The sequence below is a fragment of the Somniosus microcephalus genome, chromosome 10 (genome assembly GCF_052327205.1).
Source record: "Somniosus microcephalus isolate GS21.2 chromosome 10, FLI_Smic_1.0, whole genome shotgun sequence".
In the NCBI taxonomy this organism is placed as follows: domain Eukaryota; kingdom Metazoa; phylum Chordata; class Chondrichthyes; order Squaliformes; family Somniosidae; genus Somniosus; species Somniosus microcephalus.
The window spans coordinates 205,596,235-205,611,267 of NC_140996.1; the positions used below are offsets into that span (position 1 = coordinate 205,596,235).

General features: G+C 44.9%; 1 protein-coding gene across 1 annotated transcript in view; it reads left to right on the forward strand.

The window, feature by feature from the left end:
* The window catches only part of mgat4a (alpha-1,3-mannosyl-glycoprotein 4-beta-N-acetylglucosaminyltransferase A), a 259,273-nt gene that overhangs the window by 205,095 nt on the left and 39,145 nt on the right, over window positions 1-15,033 (forward strand). Inside the window, exon 9 of the mRNA XM_085999510.1 lies at window positions 6,807-6,937. Coding sequence (XP_085855636.1) covers window positions 6,807-6,937 — 131 coding nt within the window. The remainder of the gene's footprint in view (window positions 1-6,806; window positions 6,938-15,033) is intronic.

Consider the following 15,033-nt stretch of genomic DNA (forward strand, 5'->3'; position numbering starts at 1 on the left):
AAAACATTCAGCTCTCTCGCACAGTGAACTACTGATCTCGGCCAGGTCGTTGGGCACAGCCCCCAGTGGAAACAAATAACTGGGCCAATGTTACAAAACAGTAAAACCAGGAGTGACATTGATGGTGTTCTTAAACAGATTGGCTGCACTACTGGTTTGCGGGTGTGCTATAAAAGAGAGATCCACTTGTGAATGACAGACTTTGCAGTTCAAACCTTAATTTTTTTTATTGAGGAGTTTTCTTTGTCATGTTCACTAAATTGATTCCTGGGATTAGAGAGCTGTCCTATGATGAGAGATTGTGTAGATTCTGGAGTTTAGAAGAATGAGGTGTGATCTCATTGAAACATACAAGATTCTGAGGGGGATTGACAGGGTAGATGCTGAGAACTAGGGGGCATAGACTCAGGATAATGGGTAGGCCATTTAAGACCGAGATGGGGAGGAATTTCTTCACTTAGGGTTGTGAATCTTTGGAATTCTCTGCCCCAGAGGGCTGTGCATGCTCAGTTTTTGCGTATATTCAAGGCGGAGAGGGATAGATTTTTGGACTCTAGGGGAACGAGGGATATGGGGATCAGGCGGGTAAGTGCAGTTGAGGTCGATGGTCAGCCATGATCTTATTGAATGGCGGAGCAGGCTCGAGGGGCCGTCTGGCCTACTCCTGCTCTTATTTCTTAGGTTTTTATGTGGAGGGTTGGATGCGCTCCTTAATAGTGCTTCCTTGTTGGAACTTCTGTAATATTTCACTGATCAGTATCTGGCTGTCAGAAGTGTTTGTTGGTCTAATCTATCTCTGTTTAATCTCATTTTACCTACTCATAATCTCATTTTATCTGTATCCTTAAGTCTTTATTTTCCTCTCAGGATTATAACTGTAGATAAATACAGTCAATCCTTAAGATCATCTTTTCCATTTCATTTACCATTGTAAGAAGCATCTTGCCACAAGTGTGGGAGACTCTCTTCGCACTCTCAAAGTAGCAGCTGCTTGCTCAATTAATAATTTAAAATCTGAAATTGATAGATTTTTGCTAGCTAAGGGTATTAAGGGACATGGAGCCCTGACAGGTAATTGGAGTTAGGATACAGATCAGCCATGATCTCATTGAATGGCAGAACAAGCTCAAGGTGCTGAATGGTTTATTTCTGTTCCCATGTTCCTAAAGAATTTCAGACTTCACAGCTGCCATTTTGAAGGCATCACATTTTCCCAAATAACAGGTATTCCTCATAACGTGAGTTCTGTTGCTTGGCTTGTCCTTTCAGAGAAAGCAAATTAAGTCTCTGCTCTGCTAATGCTGGATTATTATTAGTGGGCTCTTGGATTTGGCAGTGTAATTGGCAGAACAATGGGAACAGGTCACCTGAGCGATCCGTTGATTAAAATGATTTAAAAGAAAATGATGAATGATGAGAGACCTGCAACTTATTAGATGAACTATAAATGCTAAATACAGCAATTAGGAAATACAGAATATTGTTTTCACTTGGGTAAGCACTCAAGTGTTTGCATATTAAGAGGTCTTTTACAGGCTTTTATCTCTGAACAGGCATGTATCCATTTTGATTTGCATCAAAATAAAAGGGCATTGCTATGAATGGTTCTTTACGCCTCTGGTTCTTTGCTGTTAATTTATATGGACAAGATGATGATTGTTCTGTTGGGCATTAACAAAGCCTTTGCTGTCCTCTGGTTGTAGTTTCAACAATAAACTTTTAACAATTTATCCTGAAGGATGATTAGAATTCACGAAAAAAAATGAAGGCAAATGATTAGGGGGGCAGGGACAGAATTTCTGAGTGCATGCATAGGACCAGGACCTCAAACCCGGCACTAAGCTCATGGTCTACAGGGCAGCAGTGATACCTGCCCTGCTGTATGCCTCAGAGACATGGACCATGTACAGCAGGCACCTCAAAGCACTGGAGAGGTACCACCAACGCTGCCTCCGCAAGATCCTGCAAATCCATTGGCAGGATAGGCGCACCAACGTCCGTGCTCTTGCTCAGGCCAACATCCCCAGCATCGACCACGCTCAATCTGCTCCGATGGACGGGTCACATGGTCCGCATGCCTGATACGAGACTCCCAAAACAAGCGCTCTATTCGGAGCTCCGGCACGGCAAGAGAGCCCCAGGTGGGCAGAGGAAACGCTTCAAGGACACCCTCGAAGCCTCCTTGAAAAAGTGTAACATCCCCACCGACACCTGGGAATCCCTAGCCCAAGACCGCACAAAGTGGAGGAGAAGCATCCGGGAAGGCGCTGAACACCTCGAGTCTCTTCGGGAGCAAGCGGAAGCCAAGCGCAGGCAGCGCAAGGAGCACACGTCAACCCAACCACCCCACCCACCCGCCCCTTCAACCACTGTCTGCCCCACATGTGACAGGGACTGTAGGTCCCGCATTGGACTCATCAGTCATCTGCGAACTCATTTTTAATGTGGAAGCAAGTCATCCTTGATTCCGAGGGACTGCCTAAGAAGGAAGAAGAAGGTGACAATGCCTGATCCCTTCTAATGATTGTTGAAAATGTTTTGAATTAATCGAGTCTGACCTGGGCAACTTGAGACCATTTTTCCAGTAGTCGACCCCATTCAATTTCAATGTGATGGAGGGGAGGGGGGTTCCAGATCCATTGTTTGGACGTTTAAAAAAATAATGGGGCACATCATCGTGATCTTGAAGATGATCTTTCACGTGTTTAGCTAATTTCCTGCAGTCACTCCAGGATAGAATTAACAAATTGTGGATGGGTAACAGTTACACTTTTTTTTAAAAGGGTAACACATCCACTGTTTTAACTACACTAATGCGATTTGACATTGTGTCCTTATCTCTACCCATACTGATTCTACTTCCTAATCTTCCAAGCCGAGATCCTTTCTCGCTACTGTCCTTATGTCATCCTTTATTATCGGGGCTAATCCCACTCCTTTTCCATTCTGCCTGTCTTTTCGAAACATTTAGTTCCCAACCTTGGCCACCTTGCAACCATGTCTCTGTAATGGCTATTAGATCAAACCCATTTATCTCTATTTGTGCCGCAATTCATCTATCTTGTTATGAATGCTTCGTGCATTCAGATAAAGAGCCTTTAATTTAAATTTTTTACCATTATTCCCTGCTTTGACCTTATTCTCTGCTGCACTGCTACCATTAAACTCTGTCCCTTCCTGTCACACTCTGCTTATTTTTACCCAAATTGCTACACTGCTCTATTGCCTTGACCTTTCTCTTTAGATTTCTAAATTTCCCCTCACCTGACCCCTCTTTTCCCCCCTTTTTTTTAGTTTAAAGCCCTATTTATTTGATTTGCCGGTGCTGGTCCTAGCCCAGTTTAAGTGGAGCCTGTCCTGACAGAACAGCTCTCTTTCCCCAGTACTGGTGCCAGTGCCCCATGAATTGAAACCCCTTTCTCCCACACCATTTTTTGAGCCACACATTTAACTCTCTGATCTCTGACCCTATGCCAATTTGCACGTGGCTCAGGTAGTAATCCAGAGATTGTTATCCTTGTGGTTCTGCTTATTAATTTAGACCCTAGCTCCTCAAACTCCCTCAGCAGAACCTCATTCTTAGTTCTACCTATGTCGTTGGTTCCTACATGGACCACGTAAGTTGCGATAGTCACTGACTGAACACGGCTGAAAAAGTTAGGGCTGCTGCATTCAGTTGTAAGTGAATTTTTAACTGTGTGATCAGTCATAATTACTGCCAAACAGCCTCTCTGGCCCTGGAAAAAAAAAATTTTTTTTTTTTTTTTTCAAGTGTGGAGTCTCATTCCTTCAGAATTGAATTAGCGTTGGAGATTTACTTTTTCTGTCTGTCTTTTTATCTCTCCCTTAATCCCATCTGTCTTTCCCAATCTTTATTTCGCTTTCTGTACATGATTTCAATCTAATATTCCTGATTTAGATTCTTCAATCTGACCTCGCTGTTGCTTGTCTTGCTCTCGCTCACCACGGATCCCCTCTAGAGGGCGCCACGCTTGATCAGACACCGGATTGGAGCAAGTCTCCACTCAAAAGTCTGTTGGCAGCAGTCAGCGTAGTGAACGGCAAGCCCCGATCCTTCGCCGCAGAATGGGCCATTGTCTTTCCAGCTGCTTCTGCCCCCACCACCACTATAGCAGAATAAACTGCTGGTGCCTGCTGCTTAGGTTCACGCGTGATAATGGTCATTGGGGCAGGTGTCAGATGGGTGCTATTACCCACTAGTCTGAGTCACTACGATCAAGAGTTGGCAGGAAATAAAATCTGATTTAAATTGGCTCTAATATCATTCCTATAATGAGGTGCCCAGAACGTGTACAAAATATTCCAGTTGTGTGGATAAATGTGAGGTTATCCACTTTGGTGGCAAAAACAGGAAGGCAGATTATTATCTGAACGGCAATAGATTGGGAGAAGGGGAAGTGCAACAAGACCTGGTTGTCCTTGTGCACCAGTCGCTGAAGGTAAGCATGCAGGTGCAGCAGGCGGTTAAGAAGGCAAATGGTATGTTGGCCTTCATAGTGAGAGGATTCGAGTACAGGAGCAAGGATATCTTGCTGCAGTTGTACAGGGCCTTGGTGAGACCACACCTTGAGTATTGTGTGCAGTTTTGGTCGCCTTATCTGAGGAAGGATGTTCTTGCCATGGAGGGATTTCAGCGAAGATTCACCAGACTGATATCTGGGATGGCAGGAATGACGTATGAGGAGAGATTGGGTCGATTGAGCTTGTACTCGCTGGAGTTTAGAAGAATGAGAGGGGATCTCATTGAAACTTATAAAATTCTGACAGGACCGGACAGACTAGATACAGGAAGGATGTTCCCGATTTTCGGGGAGTCCAGAACCAGGATTCACAGTCTAAGGATAAGGGGTAGGCCATTTAGGACAGAAATGAGGAGGAATTTCTTCACCCAGAGAGTGGTGAACCTGTGGAATTCTCTACCACAGAAGGCAGTAGAGGCCAATTCATTAAATATATTCAAGAAGGAGTTGGATATACTTAAGGCTAAAGGGATATGGGGAGAAAGCAGGTCAGGGTACTGAATTTGGATGATCAGCCATGATCTCATTGAATGGCGGAGCAGGCTCGAGGGGCCGAATGGCCTACTCCTGCTCCTATCTTCTATGTTTCTATGTGTGGCTTATATTTTGGAGGATGTGATCACTGACAGCGCCTTGCTCAGAAACCTAGAGAAATTAGTTCAAGGTAAAAATTCAATTCATCTCGATAAGCAGAGCTTCAGCTGCAAAGTAACAATTTTGCCAATGTAGTGGGAATGTATCTTTAGTGACAAACTCATTAGTAAGAATGTCTTGTTGAATATTTTGCTTTAGTAATCAGTGCTACTATATGTAAAACCCAGAATCGTAGTTGTCTTTTATAGCCTTTTCTACCTGCACTCTCTCCTTTCATTGTTCTTTTCCCAAAATGTGCTACTGCACATTTTTCTATATTGAACTGTATCAGCCATCCATATGCCCATTTGGCTTCTTGTCTGTTCTCCTGCAACATCTAGCATTCTTCCTCCATAGTTTGTTATGCCCCTAATGTGGTATCGCTGAGCTTTTTTAATATTCCTCTTGTGCCGATGTCTAAATAATTTATATAAATGGGAAACAAAAGAGGGCCCAGCACCGCTCCCTGGGGTACATCACTAATCATAACCTGTAAATCTGTATACTCCTACTACCTGCTTTTGAGACCCTAGACATTTCTCTATCCATGGAGCTTAATTCCCTTTAATAACATAAGCTTTTAACCTTTGCAAAACTCTCATGTGGCACCTTTATCAAGGGCCTTGTGAAAATCCATCTTCTGCATTCAAAAGTTTCCATTGAATTAACGACCCTTCACAAATTGAGGCTGACCATCCATGATTAGCCCATCTCTTCTTTAAATGCTCACTAATTTTATCCCTATCCTGGCTTCTTCAAGTTTGTACACAGCCACGACAAGGATAAGTGGCCTATAATTTCCTTGGTTATCTCCCTTTCTCGAACAGCAGTTTTAACATTTGCCATTTTCCAATCTTGGCACGATTCCCCGTGCAGGAAACTTTGTGCTATCCGGCACTGAGCTGTTGCCGTTCCCTCAAAACTGCCGGACACACCAGCGTTAATGTTGAAACATACGGAGCTTTTCAGCTCCATATCTGGCAACAAACACTGTTGCTTAGCAACAGCTTCTAAACAGTCGGCCCATACCTTGGAAGCGTCTCTGTTGCTTAGCAACAGCTTCAGAGAGACTTTGCAGAGCCTGACTGTTGGGGGGAAAAAAAGCCACGAGAAGAAAAAAACCTAACAAAACGGCTCCTGATTTTTGCCGGTGGCTCGAGCTTGCCGGACATTTAGCCTCTGGATAACACAGTTTCCTGTATCAAGAAAAATTGGAAAATTCAGTTGCTAAAGCTGCTAGAAGTCTAAGGGTTGACTTTTTTTATTTAAAGTCATAGTTTAATTTTAAATATAATTGGAGATGTCCTCACTTTTTTGTGTCTAATGACCTCCTTGTTACTGTGCTTAATGTTGCTGGTTGGAGGCAAACCGATTGTGCAAAATTTAAATGGGTGTGATGACAAGAAACAGCAGCACGCGAACATGAATATTTAGGGTTATGTAGCAATTCAATAACTAGCATTTTGGCCTCTTATATTAAAACAATAAAAGTCCAGTTTAGTGATAGTCAAATATGATTCGTGTAGTTTCAAACACGTAATCTAATGAGCATTATTTTACATTGGACTTGTGCTATATCAAATTATTTTGCAATAATTGTATTTGTTAATGTTTTATCATTTATATCACAAGGTAAAATGTTTCAGTCTCCTGATTTGAATCTTATCGTGGAGTTCATACTGATGTTCCACAAGGAGAAACCGATTGACTGGCTGTTGGACCATATCTTGTGGGTGAAGGTCTGCAATCCTGAAAAAGATGCAGTAAGTGCAGAAATCTGTTTAGTAAAAGTTTTGAACTCGAGCTTTGGTTTGCAATACGAGAACCTGTTCATTATATTTTACTATTCTAAAAACTCTTTGCAGTGGACTAGATATGCAAAAATACTTGAATTGTTCCTAATTAATTGACCTGTTTTTGTGAGCTATTTATATATTTTTCTTAGTAACTGGATGCAAATTCTAGCTCCGTGACGTTATCCTACCAGAACGGGACAAATATCCTTGCGGGGAGGTTTGCTAGCACTGTTCAGGGGGCTTTAAACTAAAATGGCAGGGGGTTGGGAACCTGAGCAGAAAGACAGAGGAAAGGGAAACGGGGATAAAAGCAAAAGATAGGAAGGAGAAAAACAAAAGTGGCAGTCAGAGAAATCAACGGTTTTAAATCAAACGTGGCCACAGTAAATAATAATTCTAATAGGTCTAAAAGCGTTAAAAAAACAAGCCTGAATGCCTTGTGTCTTAATGCGAGGAGCATTTGTAATAAGGTGGACGAATTGGCTGCGCAAATAGAGGTAAACGAATATGATTTGGTTGGGATTACGGAAACGTGGCTCAAGGATGGCCAAGACTGGGAACTCAACATCCAGGGGTATTCCATATTCAGGAAAGAGAGGTAAAAAGGAAAGGGAGGTGGGGTAGCATTACTGGTTAAAGAAGGGATTAATACAATTGTAATGAAGGATATTAGCTCTGATGATGTGGAATCTGTATGGGTAGAATTGAGAAATACTAAGGGGAAAAAAACATTAGTGGGAGTGGTATATAGACCTCCCAACAGTAAGGCGGAGGTTGGGGATGGCATGAAAAGGGAAATTAAAGAAGCGTGCAATAAGGGCACAGCAGTCATCATGGGTGACTTTAATCTACATATAGATTGGGCCAACCAAATTAATAACAATACTGTGGAGGAGGAATTCCTGGAGTGTTTACGGGATGGTTTCCTGGACCAATATGTCGAGGAACCAACCAGAGATCAGGCCATCTTAGACTGGGTATTATGTAACGAGAAAGGATTAATTAGCAATCTTGTTGTACGAGGCCCCTTGGGTCTGAGCGATCATAATATGATCGAATTCTTCATTAAGATGGAGAATGAAGTTGTTGACTCAGAGACGAGGGTCCTGAATTTAAATAAAGGAAACTATGATGGTCTGAGGAGCGAGTTGGGTAGGATTGATTGGGGAATGGCACTCAAAGGGTTGACGGTGGATAGGCAATGGCAAACATTCAAAGACCGAATGGATGAGCTACAGAATTTGTTCATCCCAGTTTGGCATAAAAATAAAACAAAAAAGGTGACTCAACCGTGGCTAACAAGGGAAATTAGGGATAGCATAAGATCCAAGGAGACGACATATAAATTGGCCAGAAAAAGCAATAATCCTGAGGATTTGGAGCAGTTTAGGATTCAACAAAGGAGGACAAAGGGATTAATTAAGAAAGGGAAAATAGAATATGCGAGTAAGCTTGCAGGGAACATAAAAACTGACTGTAAAAGCTTTTATAGATATGTGAAGAGAAAAAGATTGGTGAAGTCAAGCGTAGGTCCCTTGCAGTCAGAATCAGGGGAATTTATAATGGGGAACAAAGAAATGGCAGACCAACTAAATTCATACTTTGGTTCTGTCTTCACAAAGGAGGACACAAATAACCTTCCAGAGATGCCGGGGAACATAGAGTCTGATAAAAGGGTGGAACTGAAAGAAATCAGTATTTGTAGGGAAATGGTGTTAGGAAAATTGAAGGGACTGAAGGCCGATAAATCCCCAGGGCCTGATAATCTACATCCTAGGGTACTTAAGGAAGTGGCCCTAGAAATAGTAGATGCATTGCTGGTCATCTTCCAGAACTCGATAGACTCTGGAACAGTACCCATGGATTGGAGGGTAGCTAATGTTACCCCACTATTCAAAAAAGGTGGTAGAGAAAAAGTGGGGAATTATAGACCGGTAAGCCTGACATCGGTAGTGGGGAAAATGCTAGAGTCTATTATAAAAGATGTAATAGCAGAGTACTTGGAAAGCAGTGACAGGATCGGACAAAGGCAACATGGATTTACAAAAGGTAAATCATGCTTGACTAATCTACTGGAATTTTTTGAGGATGTAACTGGTAAAATAGATAAGGGAGAACCAGTGGATGTGGTGTATTTGGACTTTCAGAAGGCTTTCGATAAGGTCCCGCATAAGAGATTAGCGTGCAAAATTAAGGCACATGGGATTGGGGGCAAGGTATTGACTTGGATAGAGAACTGGTTGGCGGACAGAAAGCAGAGAGTTGGAATAAACGGGTCGTTTTCCGAGTGGCAGGCAGTGACTAGTGGGGTACCGCAAGGATCGGTCCTAAGACCCCAGCTGTTCACAATATATATTAATGATCTGGACGAGGGAATTGGATGTAATATCTCCAAATTTGCAGACGACACAAAGCTGGGTGGGAGGGTAAGCTGTGAGGAGGATGTCGTGAAACTCCAGTACGATTTGGACAGGTTGGGTGATTGGGCAGAAACATGGCAAATGCACTATAATGTGGATAAATGTGAGGTTATCCACTTTGGTGGCAAAAACAGGAAGGCAGATTATTATTTGAATGGCAATAGATTGGGGGAAGTGCAAGGAGGCCTGGGTGTTCTTGTGCACCAGTCGCTGGGGGTGGGCATGCGGGTGCAGTAGGCAGTTCGGAGGGCGGATGGTGTGTTGGCCTTCGTGGCGAGAGGGTTCGAGTACAGGAACAAGGATGTCTTGCTACAGTTGTACAGGGCCTTGGTGAGACCGCACCTTGAGGATTGTGTGCAGTTTTGGTCGCCTTACCTGAGGAAGGACGTTCTTGCCATGGAAGGAGTGCAGCGAAGATTCACCAGGCTGATAGCTGGGATGGCAGGAATGACGTATGAGGAGAGATTGTGTCGATTGGGCTTATACTCACTGGAGTTTAGAAGATTGAGAGGGGATCTCATCGAAACCTATAAAATTCTGTCAGGCCTGGACAGACTAGATGCAGGAAGGATGTTTCTGATGGCCGGGGAGTCCAGAACCAGGGGTCATAGTCTAAGGATAAGGGGTAAGCCATTTAGGACAGAGATGAGGAGGAATTTCTTCACCCAGAGAGTGGTGAACCTGTGGAATTCTCTGCCACAGAGGGCGGTGGAGGCCAGTTCATTAAATATATTCAAGAAAGAGTTGGATATATTTCTTAAGGCTAAAGGGATCAAGGGATATGGGGAGAAGGCAGGGACAGGGTACTGAATTTGGATGATCAGCCATGATCTCATTGAATGGCGGAGCAGGCTCGAAGGGCCGAATGGCCTACTCCTGCTCCTATCTTCTATGTTGATGCACTTTGTCTTGGAGCTGTGGGGTAGGTGCCAAGTGGAGATTCGGCTGGTCCCCGAGAGCAAAAATCTGTAAATTCTTGTGCCTCTCCCACAGTTGTGTTACAGTGTGGGTGAGGCTGGGAGGATGTAGAATCATAGAATCGTAGAAATTTACAGCACGGAAGGAGGCCATTCGGCCGATCATGTCCGCATCGGTCGACAAAGAGCTATCCAGCCCAATCCCACCTGCCAGCTCTTGGTTCGTAGCCGTGTAAGCCACGGCACCTCAGGTGCACATCCAAGTTCTTTTTGAATGTGATGAGGGTTTCTGCCTCTACCACCCTTTCGGGCAGTGAGTTCCAAACCCCCACCACCCTCTGGGTGAAGAAATTTCCCCTCAAATCCCCTCTAAACCTCTGACCAATTACTTTAAATCTATGTTCCCTGGTTGTTGACCCCTCTGCTAAGGGAAATAGGTCCTTCCTATCCACCCTATCTAGGCCCCTCATAATTTTATACACCTCAATTAGGTCTCCCCTCAGCCTCCTCTGTTCCAAAGAATACAACCCCAGCCTATCCAATCTTTCCTCATAGCTAAAATTCTCCAGTCCCGGCAACATCCTCATGAATCTCTTCTGTACCCTCTCTAGTGCAATCACATCTTTCCTGTAATGTGGTGACCAGAACTGTACGCAGTACTCTAGCTGAGGCCTAACTAGTGTTTTATACAGAAAATGCTGGAAATACTCAGCAGGTCAGGCAGCATCTGTGAAGAGAGAAACAGCGTTAACGTTTCAGGTCGATGACCCTTTGTCAGAACTGGAAAAAAGCAGGAAATGGAACAGATTTTTAAGCAAGTGTAGGGGCTGGGAAATGGGGGAGGGGATGAAAGAACAAAAGGGAAGGCCTGTGATAGGCTGGAAGGCAGGAGAAGTTAAGAGACATTGAGAGACTAAGATATTCAAGGCAAAAGGGGATAGTAATGGGACAGGTTAAGAAACAAAGGATGGCTCTAGATGAAGTGTAAATTGCGCTGGCAGAATGAAAGACAGCTGCCATGTGGGAGAGAAGAACAGAACAAATGTGTCGATAAAAAATATATACATATGATCTGAAATTGTTGAATTCAATGTTGAGTCCAGAAGGCTGTAAAGTGCCTAATCGAAAGATGAGGTGCTGTTCCTCGAGCTTACGCTGAGCTTCCGTGGAACAATGCAAGAGGCCGAGGACGGTGAGGTCTGAGTGGGAGTGGAGCGGTGAATTAAAATGACAGGCGACCGGAAGCTCGGGGTCCCCCTTGCGGACTGAACGGAGGTGTTCCGCAAAGCGGTCACCCAATCTGCGTTTGGTCTCCCCAATGTAGAGGAGACCACATTGTGAGCAGCGAATACAGTATACTAGATTGCAAGAAGTACAAGTAAATCGCTGTTTCACCTTGAAGCGGTGTATGTGGCCCTGGACAGTGGGAAGTGGGGAGGTATAAGGGCAGGTGTTGCTGCATCTGCGCTTGCACGGGAAGGTGCCAGGGGAAGGGGTGTTGGGGGTGATAGAGGAGTGGACTAGGGTGTCGCAGAGGGAGCGGTCCCTACAGAATGCTGAAAGGGGAGGTGAGGGGAAGAAGCGTTTGGGGGTGGGATCACGCTGGAGGTGGCGGAAATGGTGGAGGATGATATGTTGAATGTGGAGGCTGGTGGGGTGAAAGATGAGGATAAGGGGAATTCTATTGTGGTTCCGGGAGGGGCAGGGGTGAGCTTCCGTAGAAGTGCAGGAGATAGAACGGACACGGTTAAGGGCCGTGTCAACCACTGTAGAGGGGAATCCTCGGTTGAGGAAAAAGGAAGACCTGTCGGAAGCACTGGAAGGTGGCATCGTCGGAGCAGATGCGGCGGAGACGGAAAAACTGGGAGAATGGAATAGAGTCCTTGCAGGAGGCGGGGTGGGAGGAAGTGTAGTCCAGATAGCTGTGGGAGTCAGTGGGCTTTTAGTGAATGTTTGTCAATAACCTACCCCCAGAGATGGAGACGGAGAAGTCAGGGAAGGGAAGAGTCGGAGATGGACCATGTGAAGGTAAGGGAAGGGTGGAAATTGGAAGCAAAGTGAATGAAATTATCTAGTTCAGGGCGAGAGCAGGAAACTGCACCGATAGTCATCAATGTACCGGAAAAAGAGGTGAGGGAGGGGACCTGTGTAGGACTGGAATAAAGAGTGTTCCACATATCCCACGAAAAGGCAGGCATAGCTAGGACCCATGCGGGTTCCCATAGTCACACCTTTGATTTGGAGGAAGTGTGTGGAGTCAAAGGAGAAGTTGTTCAATGTGAGAACAAGTTCAGCCAGGCGGAGGAGGGTGGTGGTGGATGGAGACTGGTTGGGCCTCTGTTCAAGGAAGAAGTGGAGCGCCCTCAGGCCATCCTGGTGGGGGATGGAGGTGTAGTAGGATTGTACGTCCATAGTGAAAAGGAGGCGGTTGGGGCCAGGAAACTGGAAACTGTTAAAGTGGCGGAGGGCTTTGGAAGAGTCGCGGATGTAGGTGGGAAGAGACTGGACAAGGAGGAAAAAATAGAGTCGAGATAGGAAGAGAGAAGTTCCGTGGGACAAGAACAGGCTGAAACGATGGGTCTACCAGGACAGTCCTGTTTGTGGATCTTGGGAAGGAGGTAGAAGTGGGCTGTGCGGGGTTGGGGAACTATGAGGTTGGTGGCCATGGGGTGGGTGGGGAAGATCTCCAGAGGAGATGAGGTCAGTGACAGTCTTGGAAATGGTGGCTTGATGTTCAGTAGTGGGGTCATGGTCTAGGCGGAGGTAGGAGGTGGTGTCGGAGAGTTGGCTTTCAGCTTCCGCTAGTGTTTTATACAGTTCGAGCATAACCTCCCTGCTCTTGTATTCTATGCCTCAGCTAATAAAGGCAAGTATCCCGTATGCCGCTTTAATCTTAACCACCTTCTCTACCTGTCCTGTGGACATGCACGCCAAGGTCCCTCTGCACTTCAGTGTCCTACCATTTATTGTGTATGCCCTTTCCTTGTTAGCCCTCCCCAAATGCATTACCTCACACTTGTCTGGATTGAATTCCATTTGCCACTGTTCTGCCCACCTGACCAGTCCATTGATATCTTCCTGCAGCCTTCTTCTTCATTATTCACCACGGCCAATTTTTTGAGATCAGGTTGCTGTCTGCCCTTTAAGATTCTTTAATATTACCAGGTTTTCTTGTACATGCGTTGGGGAGAGCAGCCCAGTACACTCAGTGCTAGATAGCATGAGTTCAGCAACAGTTACAGATCAACGCGATCTCTGATGCTTCACTAGATAAGGCATCCATTTGGAACTCGTCTATTTCATCCCTATATTTTTCTATTTTTATACTAAACCGATATTTTAAAAAAATAGTTTCACCACTGGAAGGATAGTACATTTATTTTCAAAATAACAGCATTACTTTGATTTAGGGCACATTATATAACTACTACACTATGTCCAGAACAGTGCTTTAGATGAATTCCCCCCCCCCCCCCTGCTAAAGTCACTTTGTTTTTATTTATTTATTGAGGTTTGTTTGAATGCAAGCCAGAGTCAGAAGATAAGGTCTCATCCTGCGGAGGGCATTTAAGTGAAAAAATGTGAAATGAGGTTTGGTATTCTTGTTCCATCTGTCAATTGGCAGGAGTCCACAGCACAAATCCTGTCCCCTATAGTAGCTTCGGCTGTGAGGGCCAAAGGCTGATCGTGTGTCCATGTTGTGCTTAGCGAAAATACAGCAAAGTCTCTTGCCGCTTGTCACTGAACTGAATGGCCTGAGTAAGGTATTATCAGGGTCAGATGATCTCCTGGACTAGTTTTGAACACCGAGGGGTGGGGGGGGAGGGGGGTGGTGTCAGAGAGGAACTTACCAGATTTTCTCCCCAAATTAGCCTGGGTATTTTTCTGTTTTTTTCACCTCTTCCGGGCAGCTGAAGGCACGAGCACCATTGGTGGGATGAAGGAAATCGGGGATGCACAAGAGGCCAGAATTGGAGGAGTGCAGAGTTCTTGGAGGGTTGTAGAGCTGGAGGGGGATATAGAGATGGGGAGGGGCGAGGCCATGGAGGGATTTGAAGAAAAGGATGAGTCTTTTAAATTTGATGCATTGCTGGACCGGGGGCCATTGTAGGTCAGCTAACACAATAGCAAAGTACTGCGGATGCTGGAAATCAAACAACAACAGAAAATGCTGGAAACACTTAGCAGGTCAGGCAGCATTGTGGAGAGAGAGAAGCAGAGTTAACATTTCCGGTCGATGACCCTTCGTCCGAACTGGAAAAAAGCAGGAAAAGGAACAGATTTTAAAGCAAGTTTGGGGGCTGGGAAATGGGGGAGGGGATGAAAGAACAAAAGGGAAGGTCTGTGATATAGGATGGAAGGCAGGAGAAGTAAAGAGGCATTAAGAGATATTCAAGGCAAGAGGAGGTGGTAATGGGACAGGTTAAAAAAACAAAGGATGGCTCTAGATGAAGTGTGAATTGCACTGGCAGAATGAAAGACAGCTGCCATGTGGGAGGGGGGGAAAAGCGCAAACAAAAAGTGTGGATAAAAAATATGTGATGGGGGCTGAGGTTATGATTTGAAATTGTTGAACTCTGAGTCCAGAGGGCTGTGAAGTGCCTAATCGAAAGATGAGGTGCTGTTCCTTGAGCTTATGCTGAGCTTCCGTGGAACAATGCAAGCGGCCGAGGACAGTGAGGTCTGAGTGGGAATGGAGCGGTGAATTAAAGTGACAGGCGACCAG